General features: G+C 38.6%; 1 protein-coding gene across 1 annotated transcript in view; it reads right to left on the reverse strand.

The window, feature by feature from the left end:
* Positions 1–930: 930 nt before the first annotated feature.
* The window catches only part of LOC126108260 (protein SON-like), a 42354-nt gene continuing 19948 nt past the window's right edge, over positions 931–23336 (reverse strand). Inside the window, exon 2 of the mRNA XM_049913488.1 lies at positions 931–1400. Coding sequence (XP_049769445.1) covers positions 931–1400 — 470 coding nt within the window. The remainder of the gene's footprint in view (positions 1401–23336) is intronic.

Below are 23336 nucleotides of genomic sequence, written 5' to 3' on the forward strand. Positions count from 1 at the left end.
CTTCATCACAATAGGTGTACTAATGTGGGCACTGTGAGTCACCTAGATGATATATTGTTATGCGACTTGACATGTGACCCACTTGAGCGCTGAAGATTCTCTCTTTGGCTGCAGCTCTGTAGTGTGCAGCCATAATCGTCAATTCTGGTGGCACACTACTTGTAAAACTGAGACTCGGTTGAGACATCAGAAAAAATGTGTCTGAAAGCGATGCATTCCAGAGGAAAAAGAGGTGAGAAACTGTCTGGATCTGAAATTCTGAGTTGTGTAGTCTACTGTGGCACTATACTCAGCCTGTCCCCAAACAGGTGTTTACCTACATTGCAGCCTGCAGAGATACTCCTGTTAGCACAGGACTCCTTCCTGCCTGTTGGCCAGTAGACTATGAGAAGCATTGCAGAGCATGCTGGAGGTTCTGTGTGGCAGCAGCAGCTCTGGGTTGCACAGAGGCAGCTGGCCTGAGTGGTGCCTCTCACAGGTGGGGGTCAGAGTGGTGCCTTTGACAGTCAGGGAGGTTCCAACAGTGGAGTGGCACGACTCAGTGGGCACACAGGGCACAGCGTGGCTTCTGATGCATCCCGAGACTGCGACCTGGAGGCCCTTCCTGCTGTCTAAATAAAGGCGTGAGTGCCTACCTCTCCTATCCCCATCCCAAACATAGTGTCTCATGTGCCAACTGTACTAGCTGCACCAGCGAGCTATACAGTATGGTATAAGCGATCTAGTTCTGACAACCAGAGGGCTCTCTGTCATATTACACTTAGGATAAGTGAATTTCTCACCATTATAATTTTAGAACAAGTGAAATAAGAATCATCTCACCATTTAAAACTTTGGAGAAATGAGCTCTTGGGTTCTGAACTTAAGGTAACTGCAGTGGGTTAAATTGTTTCAATTGTAATGTCAAAGGCTTAACTGTTTCAACTACTGTCAGCTGGCTGGGAATCTTTTAAATTTAGGGAAAGAGAAGCTGTATATTTCTGAACTGAGCTGAGATGGATCTGAACTGAGCTGAGATGAATCTGAACTGAGCTGAGATGAATCTGAACTGAGCTGAGATGGATCTGAACTGAGCTGAGATGGATCTGAACTGAGCTGAGATGGATCTGAACTGAGCTGAGATGGATCTGAACTGAGCTGAGATGGATCTGAACTGAGCTGAGATGAAACTGAACTGAGCTGATATGGATCTGAACTGAGCTGAGATGGATCTGAACTGAGCTGAGATGGATCTGAACTGAGCTGAGATGGATCTGAACTGAGCTGAGATGGATTTGAACTGAGCTGAGATGGATCTGAACTGAGCTGAGATGGATCTGAACTGAGCTGAGATGGATCTGAACTGAGCTGAGATCGATCTGAACTGAGCTGAGATGAATCTGAACTGAGCTGAGATGAATCTGAACAGAATTGAGCTGAGTCGAATTATTATATACTTCCTGAAGTCTGAGGGTGCTTCGCCTGTCTCATACATCTTGCTCACCAGATGGTAGAGTTTTGTCAGGACTGGCTCGCCCAAGGCTGTCAGTAGTTCTAATGGAATGTTGTCTACTCCCGGGGCCTTGTTTTGGCTCAGGTCTTTCAGTGCTCTGTAAAACTCTTCACGCAGTATCGTATCTCCCATTTCATCTTCATCTGCATTCTCTTCCATTCCTATAATATTGTCCTCAAGTACATCGCCCTTGTATATACCTTCTATATACTCCTTCCAACATTCTGCTTTCCCTTCTTTGGTTAGGACTGGGTTTCCATCTGAGCTCTTGATATTCATACAAGTGGTTCTCTTTTCTCCTAAGGTCTCTTTAATTTTCCTGTAGGCAGTATCTATCTTACCACTAGTGAAACAAGCCTCTACATCCTTACACTTGTCCTCTAGCCATTCCTGCTTAGCAGTTTTGTCGCTCTCATTTTTGAGACGTTTGCATTCCTTTTTGCCTGCTTCATTTACTTCATTTTTATATTTTCTCCTTTCATCAATTAAATTCAATAATTCTTCTGTTACCCAAGGATTTCTAACAGCCCTCGTCTTTTTACCTAATTGACCCTCTGCTGCCTTCACAACTTCATCCCTCAGAGCTACCCATTCTTCTTCTACTGTATTTCTTTCCCCCATTCCTGTCAATTGTTCCCTTATGCTCTCCCTGAAACTCTCTGCAACGTCTGGTTTAGTCGGTTTATGCAGGTCCCATCTCCTTAAATTCCCACCTTTCTGCAGTTTCTTCAGTTTTAATCTACAATTCATAACCAATAGATTGTTTTCAGTGTCCACATCTGCCGAGGTAAATGTCTTACAATTTAAAACCTGGTTCCTAAATCTCTGTCCTACCATTATGTAATCTATCTGATACCTTTTATTATCTCCAGGGTTCTTCCATGTATACAACCTTCTTTCATGATTCTTGAACCAAGAGTTAGCTATGATTAATTTATGCTCTGTGCAAAATTCAACCAGATGGCTTCCTCTTTCATATCTTACCACCAACCCGTATTCACCTACTGTTTCCTTCTCTCTCTTTTCCTACTCTCAAATTCCAGTCACCCATGACTATTAAATTTTCGTCTGCCTTCACTACCTGAATAATTTCTTTTATCTCATCATACATTTCATCAATTTCTTCATCATCTGCAGAGCTACTTGGCATATAAACTTGTACTACTGCAGTAGGCTTGGCCTTTGTGTCTATCTTGGCTACAATAATGTGTTCACTATGCTGTTTGTAGTAGCTTACCCACACTCCTATTTTTTTATTCATTATTAAAACTACTCCTGCATTACTCATATTTGATTTTGTATTTATAACCCTGTATTCACCTGAGCAAAAGTCTTGTTCCTCCTGCCACCGAACTTCACTAATTCCCACTCTATCTAACTTTAACCTATCCATTTCCCTTTTTAAATTTTCTAACCTACCCCCTCGATTAAGGAATCTGACATTCCACGCTCCGATCCGTAGAACGCCAGTTTTCTTCCTCCTGATAACAACGTCCTCCTGAGTAGTCCCCGCCCGTAGATCCAAATGGGTGACTATTTTATCTCAGGAATACTTTACCCAAGAGGATGCCATCGTCATTTAACCATACAGTAAAGCTGCATGCCCTCGGGAAAAGTTACGGCTGTAGTTTCCCCTTGCTTTCAGCCGTTCGGTATACCAGCACAGCAAGGCCATTTTGGTTATTGTTACAAGGCCATATCAGTCAATCATCCAGACTGTTGACCCTGCAACTACTGAAAAGGCTGCTGCCCATCTTCAGGAAGCACACGTTTGTCTGGCCTCTCAACAGATACCCCTCTGTTGTGGTTGCACCTAAGGTATGGCCATCTGTATCACTGAGGCTCGCAAGCCTCCCCACCAGCGGCAAGGTCCCTGGTTCATTGAGGGGGACTGAATTGTATCGAATTTTATTTTATCCTGTAGGATTACAATGTGTATACGTAATATAGCCTATGTCACAAAAGAAAACATTCATTATCATGTACTTCCTTACCTTTTTCACTATGTTCTAACATCAATGATTACTAATAACAATATACACAAATTTAATGTGGGAAGTACTCTTCAACGCTGTGACATTTCTTTTCCACCAATTAGTGTTTGAGGTCCTCTGGAGAGTTAGAGTCATGAACACTGTTACGCCACATTCAGGGCAGACTTCTTTGGAGTTTAACACCTGAGTACTCAGGTCCTTTTTCGATCTCTGGCAGTTGGTGGGATAGCAACGTTGTATCTCAATTAGGAATTCTAAGCATGTTGAAGCACTCTGGCTCACGTTTATAAGATTACTTGACCATGTGTTCGATAGATATGTACCTAGTATAACGTTTCATCGTGGGAAACGCACTCCACAGCATACATCCCCAGCAAAAAACGTCTAAAGAAACAGACTACTGCATAATAAACGTTAAACAAAGATTCGGTCTAGAGATAGAGTTGCTAAATTAAACACATTTTTGCCGAGAGGGCAATGCATGACGCTTTCAACGCCTACTGAAGAGGAACATTGAAAGAGATCTCTCACAAAATCCAAAAAAAATTTGGTCATACATGTAAAGACTGTTAATGGTACCAAACTTACAGTCCAACCACTCATACACGATAAAGAGGCTGAAATTGAGAGTAGCGAAATAAAAGAAGAAATATTTCTCTTTCAGATGTTCATTTGCAAATGAAAATCCAGTTTAATTCTCACCCCACTTGTAATCTACGCCCCTCTATCTTACTTGCAGCAATTGTCCACAATAAGCGAAGTCTTTTACGAAAAATCTGAAAGGGTCGAAGAATACTATAAACTTTCTGTTTTCTTAGCTTGTCATATAGAGTTGGCTCCTATTCGTCTTGTCTATGGGGTGGGGTCTGATTTCTGAAGCTGAAAATATCACATTTTGGGTACTCACGGTTCGATTGATGTAAATAAATTTGAAGATTTTTGTTGCAGAATTTTTATTTTTACGTAAATCTATTTCCTCACATTTTGGTTTATCACACAGTTTTTTGGTCACATTGACAAAGCCGAAATTACATTGTTCGCACAAAATACAAAAATACGTCCGATCGTATCAGAGGCATGCTTACGGCTCGCACACTCTGTGGAAAATAACTATAGTACAAAGGGTTTACAAGTTTTCATAATAAATGCATTTCTACTAATTTCTGTTACATCATTACTTTCGATAACTGTTTCATAAATGAATCCAGAAATAAACATAATATCCAGTACAGTATTACATAGTTAATAATATAAATTTTAAGTATGCCAATACTTCGTGATTGCAAATGCTTCTAAAAAATAAATTAACTGTGCTCTCAGAACTAGTACTTATGGGTTATAACATAGAGTAAAACATTCTATAAAGTAATTCATTTTCATACATTTTAGCTTGAAATATAAAATACTCTGTATGAAATTATGTGAAAGTTTTCAGAAAAGCAACTCATATAAACCTGACACGTCCAAAATTCGAAAAATAGTACTCGTATCGACAACTGCTATGGAGGAAAAGTAAAGCTAGAGAAGGATGTCACATTACACATTGCAAAGATGAATCATACAGATATTAGTGTTAGAGTTGTTCTAAGATGAGGAAGGCTCCAGAGCCCATAGGAATCCCTACCCAATTCAATACCAAATTTCGGACAGTTAGCGTCTGTTTTAACTATAGTATGTCGAAGATCCCTCCAATTGTTGACAGAAAACACAGACTACACCCAGTGGAGGTGATTCACAATGTAGTGTTCCCTTTTATCCTCGGGGCTCTGCCGTGAAAAATATAAAATAGAAAATCTGATTGATGTCTTGAATTTTGGTGGTTTCAGTTATGGATAAGGCGGACTTATTATTGATTGAGATCATGCTGTAATTTGACCGTGCATGGCAGACCGGGTCGGCAACACTACAAAAAGCGACTGTACGGAAATAGCATCAGAAAACTAATTGAAATCTACCTTATAATCTTGTTAGGCACGCAGTATTAATTACAATATAGTCTTCATGGCTGTCCTCATAATTTCTCTTGTAGGACGACTCGTCTTTCACTTTTCTCCATCTGTTGAAAAATTTCTTCAAGTTGTCACTGTCATGATCAATTTACAAATTTGACAATAACCACCTCGAATCACTATTGAAACAACCTCACTTTGTAATGTAATTTTAATTTCCACCCAAAAAGCACATTCAACACATCGCCGAAAGTTATGCGTCTTTCGTATGAAGACAAGAGAGAGAGTGTAATCAATTAGTTGTTAAAAACAAAAAACCTACGCAAAAGTATAAAGACGAACAAAATTATTTATAAAAATCGGTCACTGGCGCAGCGCTCTTCTGCATGCGCGATCGTAAATTATATCTTTGTATTGGCGGAGGCGCGGAAGTTAAAAGTACCATTACAATGCCTCCTCTACTGACACGCTCCGCAAGTGAGCGTGGCAGTATAGAAAATTTACATAGATACATATATATGAGAAAATAAGAAATTTACATATTACAAAAAACATTTCTGAGCACAATGCTCTTTGCATATTAGTCTTTGTATACAGTCTTTTTGGTGTGTATCTTCTTTAGGAGTCGTAACATTAATGTCATAGAATTGCAACGTATTATCGTTGCTTAGCACAGCGTTTGAATTCAGTTCACATGATTCGTGTTTACAATGGAATTAATTCGAACAATAAATGTTTCTATTATATTGCTCCAATGTCTTTAACTTGGTATCAGATTCTGAGTGTGTGTGTACTGTCTGGATCTCTTGCGTGTGACTTGAAGAAAATCCGAAGTTTGTTCAATGTGTCAACACGAAATTGTGATCTCCAGCAGTCGAATTTTGGTGGCGTCTACCGGGGTATAAATGGTCAATGAGGGCACAGGAAACACCTCACTGCTTATGACAGGTGATGAGCTTGTCTTTTACACCAACCTGAAGACCTGCCAGCTTCCACTACACCATACACTTCAAGGCATATTGACACTACGTAAATATTTCTTGACAAGTGTTCCATCACGTTGGTTTCTTCTTTGCATTTTCAGTTCCATTTATATGAATCATGTGCTACATGCACAAGTCCTTTGCAGTTCATTAATATCTCCTTAAAATACATTTAATGATATAGTAAGTATATAAATATACAAATATTTACAATTAATCATTACATAAGATAGTTACATTGTTGTCATATAGTACATATACAGAATTAAATGAAAAATATAGTAAATTTTTACGTTACATTCAATATCATTGTGCTGACATGTGAATTACATTACATTCAGATTGAAATATACATTTTATTTTTTAGCTCATTCTTTTTTTCATTTCTTTCCTTTTTTTGTTCCTTTCCCTTTCGTTACACTTGCAACATTTGAAGATAATTGTGGCAACTCGCTAGAATATTCATCTTAAAATTCATTTTGCCTCCTGGAATAAAATTTACACGTATTTCAAGCTTCAAGACAGCCCTCTGTAGGAGGATAGGTTCATGGGATGGTTGCTAACTACTTCATAAATACTAGTAAAGTCATCTCCTACAGTGGACTACACAAAATAAAATATGATGAATAAAATACATGTTAACTTAATATAATGTAAAAGTTCCTATACCTAATACCGTTTTTAAGTGTGGGTGTCCCCACTATTGCTGTTTCTAAGAGTGGTACCCCTCTATTACCGTTTCTAAGAGCGGTGCCCCTCTAAATATCTTAGGATCCTACAAGTATGTACATCAGTGTGGTAAGTGTATATATATATATATCTAGTTCAAGTCAATCAAGTTCCTATAAAGTTTGTGTAGTTCATCTCCTTCCTTTCGCAAGTATCAAGCAATATAAATAAATGTTTTACTTCATAAATGAATAAATCTTCTTAGATAATTGCTGCTGCGTTCCATGCTGTATATCAATTCTGTATTTACCTTATGGTACCTGTAAAATTCTATTCATAAATAAATGTGTGTATGTCTCTCCATACTGTCAGATAATCATGAATTATATAATGTCAAACATTTCATCAACATGTATAAATTTTTCTATTGGATGGATGAAAGTATGAGCCGCAACAGAGGACCGACGTTTTGTTTTCTCCTTATTCTCCTTTCTATTTAATGGTGCATTAGTTCAGTTCAGTAGATGAGGTTTAATTATGTCATTAGATGACTGCTAAATATGTTCTCTTAAATAATTCTTCCAATCTGAAGTGCCAAGCCTACATAACTCCCAAAATTTCATTACAAGTTCCCATTAGATTAGTGTTAAAGTGTTATAGATTTAAATCTTCTGGTATATTTCCAACAGTGGCTGTTGTAAATAATTCTTTCCACATAAATCTATACTTTCACCTTTAGTTATAAGAATGTATAACACATCACATAAGTTATTATCTCAGGCATACCAATCTTTCAATAAATAATATTCTTTCCACTACTTTCATTCTGTATTCCATGAGTACATGTGATATAGCGTTCAAATCTAGTTTCTCTCCTCTCAAAAATTCTCAATTACTCATAACATTCTCACCTATCCATTATTCATTCTTCACAAAATAACATATACTTATTCCTCAGCATTATATATATATATATATATATATATATATATTCCTCTTATTCATCATCATCATGTACTTTTTTTACTTCAACAAGAGTAATAATAATAATAATACCCTTTTCTCATCTTATATTCCATTTACCTCTCTTCATATTACTATTTATCTTCTTATTAAACTAAAATTACATTCACTCATCTCATTCAGTCACTCATATCAACATTACTATTATCACATGCCTCCTAAAGAAAATAATTCTCTTCAGTTCTCTGCCTCCTCTAATGTGTATATGCCTCCTCTAATGTGTATATGCCTCAATAGCAACTCCTCTTATAACCAAATATCTTATTAGCTATTGGATGGTTCACATTGCTTTCTAGACTTACCTGCATTCATTAGATTGTAAGTATATGTATAACTTAAATGTAGGCTCATCATAACTGTATATCATATTAATTATCTTCTTCTCATTAACTAACATTCTACTGTATGTATTTTTTCAAATGTCTGTGTGGATGTACACCTCTGGGTTTATGTGTTAATGGATATTCTAATGAATAACAGCTAGGGTGTGGAATATTTGCAATTCGGTATGGTCCAGAGTATAAGATCTGCCATTTCCTGTTTAAATGTTTCAGTTTTGTGGGTTTAGGATGTGTTCTTAGTAAAACTAACTCATCAACTTGAAATGGTTTTGCTTTCCTGACACCTCTGTCATATTTCTGCTTTCTTTCCTTAGCTGTGTCACATAATGTTTTGTAAGCTTGTCTTATCTTTTCTTCTAAACTAACATGATTTGTTGTTGCTGTAAATTTAGGTAGAGGGTCTGTCCATTCATTTCTTTCTGTTTTATCCATAATTAATTCAGTTGGTGTGTATACAGTAGAAATGTGAGTTAAATGGTTCAGTATTTGTTCAAATGGTGCTAGGTATTCTACCCATTTTGTGTGTTTTTCTGGTATGTGTGTTCTCATAAACTGTCCAAATTCTCGAAATGTTCTTTCTACTGGGTTTCCTGCCACGTGAAATCTTGAAATTAAAATATGTTTAACATTCTGTTCTTCAATAAAAGTCTTCCATTTTAAACTGGTAAAATATGCTGCATTATCCGTGATCATAACTTCAGGTTTTCCTATTCTTACAAAATAATCTGTTAATAGACGTCTGGTAATAGCAGTGGTAGAAACTGAACGTAAAGCATATAATTTTAAATACTCTGTGAAAACATTTAACACAGCAAGGATGTATTTAATTCCTCCACGTGCTTGTGGATAGGGTCCTGCGATATCTAAAGAAATTAGCTGTAATGGCCTCTTAGGTATGATTTGGTCCAATTCATCCATGATTGTGCGATTAGAATATTTGGCTTTCTGACATATGATGCATTTCCTAATATTACTCAATAGTCTTCGCCTTAAATTTGGAAAATAGCAATATTGTATAATGTTAACTGTACATTTGGTTACACCATAGTGTCCCCAAGTTCTGTGTGTAAATAAAATCATCAACATGAGCTTCAAGTAAGCAAACACACCAATGCTGTGATTCAGGGTTTCGTCAGTGAAATAATACTTCTTTGTGTACTGCGTAATATTTTTCAAGATGTGGGTCTGTTCCTGTACATAATTTATTCTTTATCTGGATCCACCTGGGATCATTGTCCTGCAATATGGCTAACTTCCTGCACATGTTTTTGTAGTAAGGTGCAAATGTACCATACATGTGTAAAATTTTGAAATCTGATGTTTGTTCTGTCACATCTGAAAACTCTTGTAGACCTTGTGGCAAACGAGATAGAGCATCGGCTATAATGTTGGATTCTCCTTTTATGTATATAATATCAAAATCATATTCTTGTAGTGATGCACACCAGCGTGCAAGACGTGAATGTAATAACTTGCATGATAGCAGGAAAGAAAGAGCTTGATCAGAATAAAGCTTAGTACGTTTTCCCCATAGAAAGTAGCGAAACTTGCGAAATGCCCATACTATGGCAAGTGTTTTGCGCTCGGTCACTGAATATGACTTTTCGCATTCAGTGAGCGTGCGGCTAGCAAACCTTATAGGTTTGATGACTGTTTGTTCATTTTCTACATGAATTTGGAATAAAAATGCTCCGAGCCCATAGGAACTTGCATCTGTTACCAGGCAAAAGTTTGACGTCATGTCAGGATGACATAACAACGATGCATTTACTAAAGCATTCTTAATCGCTTCAAAATCTGTCTGACAGAACTCTGTCCATTTCCAAATATTATTTCTTTTGAGTAAAGGTAGAAGATGTGGACTGTTAAGAAGGTGGTAGGGTACAAATTTCCTGAAGAACGAAGATAGACCAAGAAAGGCTTTGAGTTGTTTACGATTCTGTGGGGATGGAAAATTCTTTATTGCATCAATTTTTCTTGAGTCTGGATAAATGCCTTCAGTTGATATGATGTGACCAAGGAATTTGATTTCTCTCCTCCCTAATTAAGTCTTTGATAAATTGATAGTGACACCTGCATCAGAATATTTAGTCAGAAGTTGCTTCAAAAGATTAACATGTTCTTCCCAAGTAGTGGTGGCAGTGACAATGTCGTCAACATAAACTGTGATTTGCGATAACAATTGTGGTCCAAGAACAGCATCTAAGGCTTCAATAAATACTCCAGCACTCACTCGTAGACCAAAGGGTAGAACACAAAATTGAAAACTACGTCCCTCACATAGAAATGCAGTGTATTTACGACTGTTTTTATGGAGGTTCACCTGCCAAAATGATGAGCGGAGGTCGATATTGGTTAAATACTGTACATTATGAAATTTTAAAAGTTGTTCTTCCAAATTTATAGGTCGTGTGTTGATTGGGATTATAACTTTGTTAATTTCTCGTGCGTCCAGCACTAACCTTATACTACCATCCTCTTTATTAACTGCTAGTATCGGACTGCAATATGGTGAATGTGACCTTTCAATGATACCCCAAGCTTGCATTTTTTCAATCTCTTTCAAAACTGCAGGTTTCTTTTACCAAGGAATATTATAATATGTTCTACAGTATGTGTTGTGTGGTTTAACATTCATCTCATAAGTATAGCCTCTAATAATTCCAGGTTCCTCCACAAATACCTCAGCAAATTGCTGCAAAACGTCAAGTAATTCAAGTTGTTATTCCTTCGTCAGATATTCAGATTCTGTGCATTTCTCATATAAATCATTAATTCCCTGAGATCCAGCTTCATTAAAAGTTAAATCACATACGTTTGTTGCTGGTGGATACACAAAATGTAACTGTTCAAACTTATCTTGTTTACTGTTTAAGTTTTTACCCTGTGTGAACTCTATTGTCAGTTGTTGTTGGTTTACGGTTAAATGACATTTCCCTTTTCCTAAATCTATGATTGCTTGATATTCATTCAAAAAGTCTATTCCTAATATGCAATGCATAACTAATTTGTCTACTACCAGAAAACTGTAATTGAGTGGTATATTTGAAAATGTGAAGTTAATTAGCGCTTGAAATTTCACATTCTTTGATTTGTTACCGGTGGCACTTATAATGTGACAATTCTGTACTGGCAATGTTTGTATGTTCATTATTTGTTTGAGTTCATTATGTAAGGATATTGAAATGACACTTGCTGCTGCTCCTGTATCTAACATTACTTCCACTTCATAACTACCGATCATAACTCGCGTTATAGCCTGAATAATCTTCTTTGTTTTACTGGTACTATTAAAATCTACATCCTTATATAATTCTTTTTCTATTTTTTTACTGTCATCATATCGGAGAAAACAAATCGTCGGTTCCGTTGCGCTCTGCTCCCTATCGACCGTAACTCGAGCGCTTAGCTCGGTCGTCGTTCATTTTCCTGCAAATTCTGGTGCTGCTGCGGGTTGGGGTCATTGCCCAACTCAATAATATTTACATTTCTGTTGCGTGTCACCCAAGTATCAGCTGTTTGGTTGTTGACATTACCTCGCGTCACATTGGGAGTTCCGTTAGGTAGGAATTGAGGGTTGCTGTATTGCATGTGTCGTGGCGGTGGTCTGTTGTGATTTCCCCATACATTATTTCGCCCATGACTGTAACTGGTATTGTCATTACTGTTATTCCTGCAATACTTGTTTGGATGTTGTTGGATGTTGTTTCTCTGAAAATATCCTGGATGGTACCTGTTATTCTCTCTTCTTTGATCTCTATGATTTCGGTTCCTTCTTCTGTTGTTGTTATTTTGAATATAACTGTTATTGTTCTGATTGTAATTACTGTTCGGATAACCATTATAGTAATAATTACTGTTTCCTTGCCAATGCTGCGAGTTGTTTCTCCTAATAATGAATGGATTTGTCCCACTGTAGTGCGAATTGTTTCTTTGAGTGTTTTGTTGTGGTGTTGGAGGCAGATTCCAATAGCCTCTGTCATTTCTGTTGTGCATACGCGAATTGCTTGGATGGATCGGATAAAATTGATTGAAATTCCTGATCTCATCTCTGTAAACAACATCTATCTCATCAACATAACTGAAAAAATTCTTTATGTTGTTCTCGGACACTCCTATTAATTTGTCACGGTAAGGAAATGGTAAGTGGCTTTTAAGTGTTCTAATTACGTCTGGTAAATCAGCTGGTTTTGTCCAATATAATGTTTTGTCTAGGTAGCGTTCAAAGTATTGACGTAAAGTCTCTTTCTTCGGGTTGTAAATTTCCGGATTGTATACTTCACGTTTTAAACTTTGCTGTTCTGTGATCGACCAGAATTCCTCAAGAAATACTTGTTCAAACTGTTCAAATATTAAACATCGTCTTTTCATTGCTGCTCACCACTTAGCTGCTCTTCCACGTAACAAATTTGTAACATATCGAATTTTATCGGCTTCTAACCAATGTCTCGGGAAAATACCATCAAAAGAGCGGATGAAAACTATCGGATGAACTTTGTCTTTCTCATCACATGAAAATGTCTGAAAGTATCCATGTCGTACTAATGTTTCATCAGCTACTCCCGATGGTATTATGGGTCCTGCATTTTGTGTCAAACTGTGCATAGTATGTGGTGATGTCTGATAGTAATTTTGATCTTGTGGTAGCATTGAAAATGGTTCATTGGGATTCGTATCACTCATTGGTAATTCTATTTTCGGCTGTGTGCTGGGTCTAGCATTATTATGATTCTCATTTGTGTTTTGGTTGCCTGTTATGGGTTTTGTTATCACTGACAAACTTGGTATTACATTTTCTTTAAATTTACGTACCTCTTTCTGAATATTATCTGTTTCTCCCTTTACTTGTTCCTTTGTCTTATCTAAAATGATCTGTGTCACTGTCTCAAACTTCTCATCTAAATAATCATCACATAATTTGCATTCATGTACGAGTTTCTCTGCTAGAGTTGTGTCATTCTTTAAAGATGCTACATCTGCTCTGTCTTCAAGTTTTTCTAACTTTTCCTGTAAGGATTTCTGCTCCAAAGTTACATCATTTAATCTGTCTGAAAGGTCTATAATCGTCAGGTCTAAGTGTTCTTGGTTTGTTTTTACGGAATTGTGTGACTGTCGTAATTCGTCAACTTGGGTACTGGTTTTCTGCTGTTCAAAAACTACTGTTAACAATATCTCATCACATCGTTGTAAGTCAGTTTTTGTCTCGTCACTCAATTCTACAAATACCTTTTCTTGTCTCGTAACCTTGTCTGATAAGTCAGTAAATTTCCTTCCAAGACTACTGGTGGTTTCTGTCAAGTCCAAATTTGTCTCGATTGTTTTTCAAAATTTTGTTTTATGTCCCGTGTCAGTTCATCGAATTTAGTGTCAAATTTCCCAATGTCACGTTTTAAATTGTCATTTTTCTAGTCTAAAGCGTCAAATCTTTTGTCAAATTTTCTGATTTGGTCACCAAGTAACTTCAGAATCTGGTTGAGCATGTCAGACAGAGTCCTGTGTCTTAGTTTCGTCATTTTTTCGTGTCTGATTGATGTCTGGTTCTGAAGTTGACGTTGTCAATGTCACGTTTTGTCGCGTAGTACTCACTGTCCATTCACCTGTATATCTGTTTAAATATAGGGGTTGTTGTCTTAATCGATCCGGTAAAATTATGTTTAGAACATCCTCAAAATTAAGTTCAATATTCATTTGACTGTCAGACATGTTTTGCAATGTGTCACTTTCACTAAGCTCGTCCACGGAAACAATTTCTACGCGTCTCGCGTCCATCTCACGATTTTCGTAATTAATTGCAAATAAATTTTTCCAATGGCAAAAAAAATTTTAAAATATGATATGTTGAAATCTGAAATTTCTCTTATGGAAATGGATATTTCTATATGATTTTTAATTAGAAATTGAATTATTAAACTGGGACTGAAATTTCCCTCTCACAAATAAATGACTGTGAATATGCTCTTCACTTAACATTTGCAATAATAGTAAATCAATTTTAACTACAACTTGAAAAAATAATTTCGAAATAAATGGATCGGAATAAAGGAAGTACAGATGGCTGCTTGAAACTGGAAAAAATGTAAATTTCTGTACTCACCTTTTTTTTTTTTTTTTTTGTTCTTCAGTCTTATGTTGCAAATGTAGCGTCAGATATACAGTTTTCAATCCAAAATTTTTCTTTCGTGTCCGTGCAAATTATTTTATGGAACGTTATCCTTTTCCCTTTTTTTTACCAAATTAATTTCCTCAGCATGAAAATGAAAATTAACACGAGTTAATAACAGGGAAAACAATATTGTTGTAAATTTCATGCATGTAATATTACAATTGAAATGAATGAGACTTAGTCCAAATTCATTTTCTGATGCTATTAAGTGGTTAAAATTAGATAAAATGTCCAAAATTTATAATAACTGCCCTTGTATCAAATCCGAAGATTGCAAGTCCTGTCACTAGGACGCCAATTGTAGTGTTCCCTTTTATCCTCGGGGCTCTGCCGTGAAAAATAGAAAATAGAAAATCTGATTGATGTCTTGAATTTTGGTGGTTTCAGTTACGGATAAGGCGGACTTATTATTGATTGAGATCGTGCTGTAATTTGACCGTGCATGGCAGTCCGGGTCGGCAACACTACAAAAAGCGACTGTACGGAAATAACATCAGAAAACTAATTGAATTTTACCTTATAATCTTGTTAGATATGCAGTATTAATTACAATATAGTCTTCATGGCTGTCCTCCTAATTTCTCTTGTAGGACGACTCGTCTTTCACTTTTCTCCGTCTGTTGAAAAACTTCTTCAAGTTGTCACTGTCATGATCAATTTGCAAATTTGGCGATAAGCACCTCGAATCACTATTGAAACAACCTCACTTGGTAATGAAATTTTAATTTCCACCCAAAAAGCACATTCAACACATCGCCAAAAAATACACGTCTTTCATATGAAGATAAGAGAAAGAGTGTAATCAATTAGTTGTTAAAAACAAAAAACCTACACAAAAGTAAAAAGACGAACAAAATTATTTATAAAAATCGGTCACTGGCGCGGCGCTCTTCTGCGTGCGCGATCGTAAATTATATCTTGGTATTGGCGGAGGCGCGGAAGTCAAAGTACCATTACAACAAAACTATTGTCAAATGTCCTTGATACCAATTTGCTGCAAAATCTGACCTCAAACTTAGTGAGTTATCTTGAACAAAATTCTTTTTACCTTGTCAGCGAGCACGGATTCCGCAAACATCGAGCATGTGAAAGCCAACCCACACTTTTCTGACGTGACGTCCTGAAACTCATGGGTCAAGGGAGTCAGGTAGTCGCAGCAGTTCTGTTTTTTTTTTTTTTTTTTTTTTGTTATCAAAAGTGGAAGCGTATTGGTTATCAAGCGAAATTTATGACTGGGTAGAGAGATTTTTTGGTAAGTTGGATGCAGCAAGTTGTCTTGGATGGAGAGTCTCCGACACATGTAGACGTAACTTCGGGTATGCTCTAGGAAAGTTCGTTGGAGCCGTTGCTGTTCATGATGTATGTTAACGACCTTGCATACAATATCAATAGTAACCTCAGACTTTTCGTAGATAATGCAGTTGTACATAATCAGGTACTGTCTGAAGAAATATGCACAAATATTCAGTCAGGTGTTGATAAAATTTTGAAGTGGTACAATGATTAGAAACTTGCTTCAAATGTACAAACATATAATCCTCTGATAGTTACAATACGTCAACTAGTAGAAATACGTGGATGCAACAATTTATAGCAATATGAAAGGCAATGATTACATAGTCTCAATTGTGGAGCAGGTGGCAGACATCGTATCACTGGTAAAAAAACTATGGAAATGCAATCGGTCTACAAAGGACATGCTTACAAATCCCTTGCGTGACCCATTCTGGAATATTGTGAAAGTGTGTGGGACTTGTTCCGAATAGCACTAACAGTGGATATTGAATGCATGCAGAGAAGGGCCGCTTGAATGGTCACGGATTTGTTTGGCCTATTGCACAGCATCACAGAACTTCTTCAGAAACTGAACTGGCAGACACAAACTCGCTCGAGAAAGCCTACTAACGAAGTTATAGTTATGACTCTAGGAACATCTTTCAGTCGCCCACATATTGCTGCCGTAGAGATCGTTAGGACTAGAATGGATTAATTATGTCACAGATGGAGGTATCTGAATAACCATTCCTCCCATGTCCCATACATGAATGGAACGTGTAGAAGCTGAAGTAACTGGTACAATGGATGTACACTCTACCATGCACATCACAATGATTTGCGGAGTGTGGATGTAGAGTTAGCTCATTTGAACGATTCTCGTATCGCAATGATGTGGAACGAATTATGGACGCATTATTTTGTAGTCCCGCTCGTGCAACCACACTCATGCTAGTAGTTTTTAAACAGAAATTCGTTCATGGAATAGGAGCGTCAGTACCAGATGGAAAGTGCTCCTAGAGCAACTCCAATATCGCCTCGTCTTTCAGCTGTCTTGCTATTGTCGTGTAAAAACATGAACACTTACACGTGCAGATTTTTTGTTACGCAAAGTTTCTAAAAATTTTCAATATTTTGTGCTTCTAATCTATTATTGCTATAAATAGACTTCCGACAAAATGAGGAAAATGATTTGAAGACCGGATTACCTCAGGAAGCACTCAGAATGAAGTTCAGAACGACACCGTTACAGCTGGTACGCAAACAGCAGTTGCAGTGCTCTCGCTCATACTGAAACAGCTCTAGAGCGACAGATAACACACCCGTCAAAGTTCTGCGATATGTTAACAGCGTACCAAACATTTCGTTTCGATGTGAAGTGATTTTAATTTCTTATGAGGCCCATTACGTGTTCTAGTAGCGCCATAACTACTGTTTGGTCACAGATGCCTTGCTGCAGTAATGACGACTAAGAAGCGTTGTGTGTGTGGGTTCCAGAATGATTCATACCCCCCGCGAACTTTTTTTCGAAGTCATTGTCGATATGTTGATGGGCCTAATGTGATGGAAAAAACGATAGATCGTCATCTGTTAAATGTAAATAGCAAAGAATGAGAAGAGGTAGCGACTGAAATCCCTTGTGAGAAGCAGGTTAACTACCTTTTGTAAAAGTGTAACATCGCCCCCTGTCTACTTGTATTTTTTGTAGTTAGTGTCCTAGAGGCATATGTAATATGTATCAAAATACTCGTTGTAGGTTTGTTCATTGCATTATACAGATTTTCTGAACTCAGTTTGGACTTTTTATTTTTATAACGAAAAGTGTGTTAAACATAGCGCGAACGCAGATATGAGGCTATGCAGCAGATCAAGATGTTACCACGATGATAGATTCGCATTTACAATCTTTGGCTTGGCCAGCTCACAACCAAACTGTTCGAATTTTGTTTATCAAAGTCTGTACTCTTCCAACTATTCTCGTAATCAATGCAATTAGCACGCGATGGAAACGAAGAATTTTAATTTCCACAGTTACCACAGTAATTATGTTGAGAAACTGCTGAGTGTCTGCACTTTATTGCTGTAGCGAAGCAGCGAAGCTGAACAGGACGCTTAAATTGAGACATTACAGCCCAGTGTAAATTTCAAATGTGGTATTTCTAAGCACATAATATTTGCTTCTTCCATCGATTTTCCTATTTTCTTTCTGCAAGATTCTATGACATTACTGTTAGTGCTCATTTAGCATCAGATCCTTTTTCTCGTTACTTATAGACAATTCGCTTCACGGTAAATGATAACAGCCAAACAGTTACAGGATAAAGATTTATTGAAATCCTAGACCATGGTTTCAGTATATCTAAATATACTAAAATCGCATCCTGCAGTGGAGATACATAAAACAATCGTGCCAAACGCGTCGTCAGTAGTTAAAATTGAAATATCACCTGTATTTGTACAGCATAATTATGCAGAGAACGTCGATGCCAACACGGCATATCATTAGTACTTAGCCTGTGAACTACACACAACTAACAGTAATTACTGGACCCAGGTAAATACGTGATATACCGAATAGATTTCGTTGTGGAAATGAGTTGAGCTGGTGCACATAAACAGACATATCTAAATAGCGAATTGTATTTCTTGTTAGAAGGATTTGAAAAGCATTGTTTCACAATTAAGAATGTAGTCGGGTAGTGATTTAGATACAGATGTCAGTTTATTTAATGCATTCGTAAAGTCAAGTTGTCGTCCATGAATCTTTGCGGAACTTGGCGGGAAAGTTCGCCTGTAGCTGTTTTCCAACAGCCAAGACGGCTGCTGCTAAGATTGTCCCAAACAAATGACAGAGTAGTCAATTGTGGCTAAAGAGTGTGGAAATTGAACTTATAAATCAGTTAAGGTGTACCTTAAGCGTTCAGTGTGTTTTTTGTGTTTCTCACAATGACTTTGATGTGAATTCCATTCAACACGTATGTAAATGTGATGACACTTTTAAGGAGTATCCAATGGAAACAGCAATATCGAAAATTTCAGCTTTTTATTACAGGCAGCGGATCGTCGCCCGGCTTTCTTCGTACAACTTTTCGTATCAACAACGACGCGATTTAGATTCATTAATAATGCAGTATTCTCGTAGCATGCGAATTTCATTACAGAACTTAATGAATATGGAAATTTACCTTCAGAAAGACGTAGTGCACTACGTCGTCTGCTCATTTGCTCCTTCCACCAATCGCCGCTAAGGACCCATGACGTCACGCACGCCTGTACCTGGCAGCAGAGCACGTCTCCGTCGCTTCGATATCAAAGCAGCTGTCCACCACGGCGAATGGAGGCGAACGCGAAATGCAGGCAGTTCGCCAGTGGCACTACCACGCGACTGCCGCGCGCAAGCGGGGGCTGAAGAGGACTCGAAACAGCGACCAGACCACAGCCTGTGACCGCTGCGTCGCTATTTTCTGTCGGTGATGATCAACACACGCGACACAACATCACAGAGGCAGACACGGTGCAGAACTCAGATATTCAGAGAGCATTATTTTGCGTCGCAGACGAATTCTTTTTGACGAAACTGGGTAGGAAAAGAAAATGTGACTGGTGTGAGTTTAATGAAAGGTGAAATGTGTGTACGACCTGACACGCTGCCTACTTGATAAAATCTGCTGTATAGTTAGTTAGTGGGCAGACAGCGTGATCCCGGGTAGACGATTTTTCTCATCAAAAATCTGTAGGATAAGAGTAATACGTCATCCACGTAATTACAGATACCATGAACATAGCCAACGAGCACCATCAGATCTCTTGTATATTTTTAATTTTATTCAGTATAATGATACGTATTCGCAAACATATACTGTCAAGGAAATCCGTTGTGGCTTCCATTTTTAATAAAAAGAATTGCATAGGTTGCGCCTGTTCACTTATTTCCTGCTAGATGCAACCATTTTAGGTCTGACGTCGCGCGTGCTGGACTGCTGTTGAAATTGCTCGTCAGTATTTTAGAAAGGTTTTGTCTTCAGTTACTCATTATAAAGTTTATTTGTGTTAATATTTGCTGTAAAAATAACTTATTAGTGGATTCTCATTAACCCCAGTCTTTCTTCCTGTGTTATTGACTCGAGTGGTCTGTTAGTCGTGAGTGTGCTTACGTCGCTCATCCAAGCCTGACGCCTCAGTAGTACGTTTATATTCCGCGGCGTACAGTTGCAGCTGTAGCGGCTATAAAGCTAAGTACTGACAAAGTTATTTGTGCGCTGTTATAGAGTTACTAAATTTCATAGTTTTCAGCGGTGTTTCGTGCTGTTTGTGGCGAAATAACGATTTAATAAACTTGTAGGAACGTGCGAGTAGTCAGTGATGTGTGCTTCGCTTACTCCATGCAAGTTCAAAATGGTTCAAATGGCTCTGAGCACTATGGGACTTAATATCTGAGGTCATCAGTCCCCTATAACTTAGAAATACTTAAACCTAATTAACCTAAGGACATTACACACATCCATGCTCGAGGCAGGATTCGAACCAGCGGCCGTAGCGGTCGAGTGGTTCCAGACTGAAGCGCCTAGAACCGCTCGGCCACACCGGCCGGCCTCCATGCAAGTGCGGCGGACGTTAGTTATAAGTTTTTAGTATTTCACTGTTAGTTCAGTCAGTTTCTCTTTTCCCAGTTGGATATATAAAGCGTTTTGTGGAAAGCTGTGTGTGGGTTTAATTTATTGCCTACATAATTGGTGACCCCGGGAAATGTAAGATAAGCTCTCGAAACGTAATATTGTGCGACAGTTTCGCGAAAGATGGAAGAAGCGAACAAAATTCTGCAAGCAACAAACGACGAGATACGACGGCTAAAGCAAGAGACTGGGCTTTTGGAACTTGCAACGCCGAAGAATGATAGCAAAACGGAATCTATGAATTTTGCAAACTCCGGTAGTAGCAGGCACAACACTAGCACACTCAGATGCCGAAGGTTTGTCACGCACGAACGCGCCGCTATCAACCGCGCCACGGTTGCATTTAAGAGCGTCTCCATTCATGCCTGCGGAACCAGACGTACTGTTTGCGATTGCAGAGAATATCTTCGAGCAACAACGCATAACCGAAGACAGAGAAAAATTCACTCTCGCAATTCGCAACCTGGATCAGAGGGCAACAGCGATAGTCCCTGATATGATCACAGATCCGCCGCTCCAACAATCATACACCACACTTATAACGGCGTTGATCGCTCGCTGCATGAAATTACTTGAACCACGACCTTCCCAGGTGATGCATCATGAGAAACGCGGTGACAGAAGGCCATCTTAATTTTTGAGACATTTACGCACTATCGTCGACGCAAGCGTGATGTCCAGTGAACTGTTACTGCACGCCTGGCGACATCAGCTTCCTCGTCAAGTTCAGCTGACGTCGATTGCATACGACGGACAGCCTCTCGACAAGCAACTGCAAACAGCTGACAGAGCTTCCGCTACTCTACAGTCGACGCTCAAAACGTCCGTGGCAACATCTGCCACTTCTGCAACGGAAGCCAATGATGACTCATCGGAATGGTTAGAAGAATCGAAGTTAAGTTGTGCAGGCACAGGTTACAGACAAAAACAAGGCATCGCTGACGGGATCAGGAAACTGCAAGACGCGATGGAAAATATGGCTACTCGGCTACATAGCTTGGAGCTGCAGACGTCCACCAGTAACAAGAAGTCACACTCCAAACAGGATGAAGCTCACACTGACAGTTTTTGCTGGTATCACAGACGATTCGGGCCACAAGCTACGAGGTGTGCCAAACCTTGCGGATACCCAAATGGCGAGGGCAGCCCGCTCTAGGCGCCACGGGCTGCGGCACTCACGAACGGCGCCGTATGCGAACGAGCAACCAGCTGACAGTTGCAGGCAGCGACACGCACAGTTAAGGTGAGGCGCTTGAAGGCTTCCCATATGCTGTACCTTTATGCCACTCTGCGTCAACCTGGGAGTGTAAGCTAACATCGCGCAGATTAGATTACAAGTGGTTGATACTCTCAAGTATAAACACGTAAAGCTCACGATAGATGTTGGTTTATCTACCCATTATAAGTGGAACTTTGTAATGGCAGATATTTTACACCCAATCTTAGGCGCAGTTTTCTTGTCTCATTTTGCACTCACCGTGGACTTGGCAAATAACTCTCTTACAACCGGATCAAATAGGTCCGCCAGTATCGAAGCACGTCCGCGGATTAGCCCCAGAGCGATTAGCAGAGGAAAATGCGATATTTGAGGAGATTCTCCAGGCTGGAGTAATTAGGAGGTCTGACAGTTCTTGGGCGTCCCCCCTCCACCTGTTGTTGTTGTTGTCTTCAGTCCTGAGACTGGTTTGATGCAGCTCTCCATGCTACTCTATCCTGTGCAAGCTTCTTCATCTCCCAGTACTTATTGTAACCTTTATCATTCAGAATCTGCTTAGTGTATTCATCTCTTGGTCTCCCTGTACGATTTCTACCCTCCACGATGCCCTCCAATGCTAAATTTGTGATCCCTTGATGCCTCAGAACATGTCCTACCAACCGGTCCCTGCTTCTTGTCAAGTTCTGCCACAAACTCCTCTTCTCCCCAATCCTATTCAATACCTCCTCATTAGTTATGTGATCTACCCATCTAATCTTCAGTATTCTTCTGTAGCACCACATTTCGAAAGCTTCTATTCTCTTCTTGTCTAAACTATTTATCGTCCATGTTTCACTTCCATACATGGCTACACTCCATACAAATACTTTCAGAAACGACTTCCCGACACTTCAATCTATTCTCGATGTTAACAAATTTCTCTTCTTCAGAAACGCTTTCCTTGCCATTGCCAGTCTACATTTTATATCATCTCTACTTCGACCATCATCAGTTATTTTGCTCCCCAAATAACAAAACTCCTTTACTACTGTAAGTGTCTCATTTCCTAACTTGATTCCCTCAGCATCACCCGACTTAATTCGACTACATTCCATTATCCGTGTTTTGCTTTTGTTGATGTTCATCTTATACCCTCCTTTCAAGACACTGTCCATTCCGTTCAAATGCTCTTCCAAGTCCTTTGCTTTCTCTGACAGAATTACAATGTCATCGGTGAACCTCTAAGTTTTTATTTCTTCTCCATGCATTTTAATACCTACTCCGAACTTTTCTTTTGTTTCCTTTACTGCTTGCTCAATATACAGATTGAATAGCTTCGGGGAGAGGCTACGACCCTGTCTTACTCCCTTCCCAACCACTGCTTCCCTTTCATGTCCCTCGACTCTTATAACTGCCATCTGGTTTCTGTACAAATTGTAAATAGCCTTTCGCTCCCTGTATTTTACCCCTGCCACCTTCAGAATTTGAAAGAGAGTATTCATGTCAACATTGTCAAAAGCCTTCTCTAAGTTTACAAATGCTAGAAACGTAGGCTTGCCTTTCCTTAACCTTTCTTCCA

Source organism: Schistocerca cancellata, chromosome 11, assembly GCF_023864275.1.
Source record: "Schistocerca cancellata isolate TAMUIC-IGC-003103 chromosome 11, iqSchCanc2.1, whole genome shotgun sequence".
Classification (NCBI taxonomy): domain Eukaryota; kingdom Metazoa; phylum Arthropoda; class Insecta; order Orthoptera; family Acrididae; genus Schistocerca; species Schistocerca cancellata.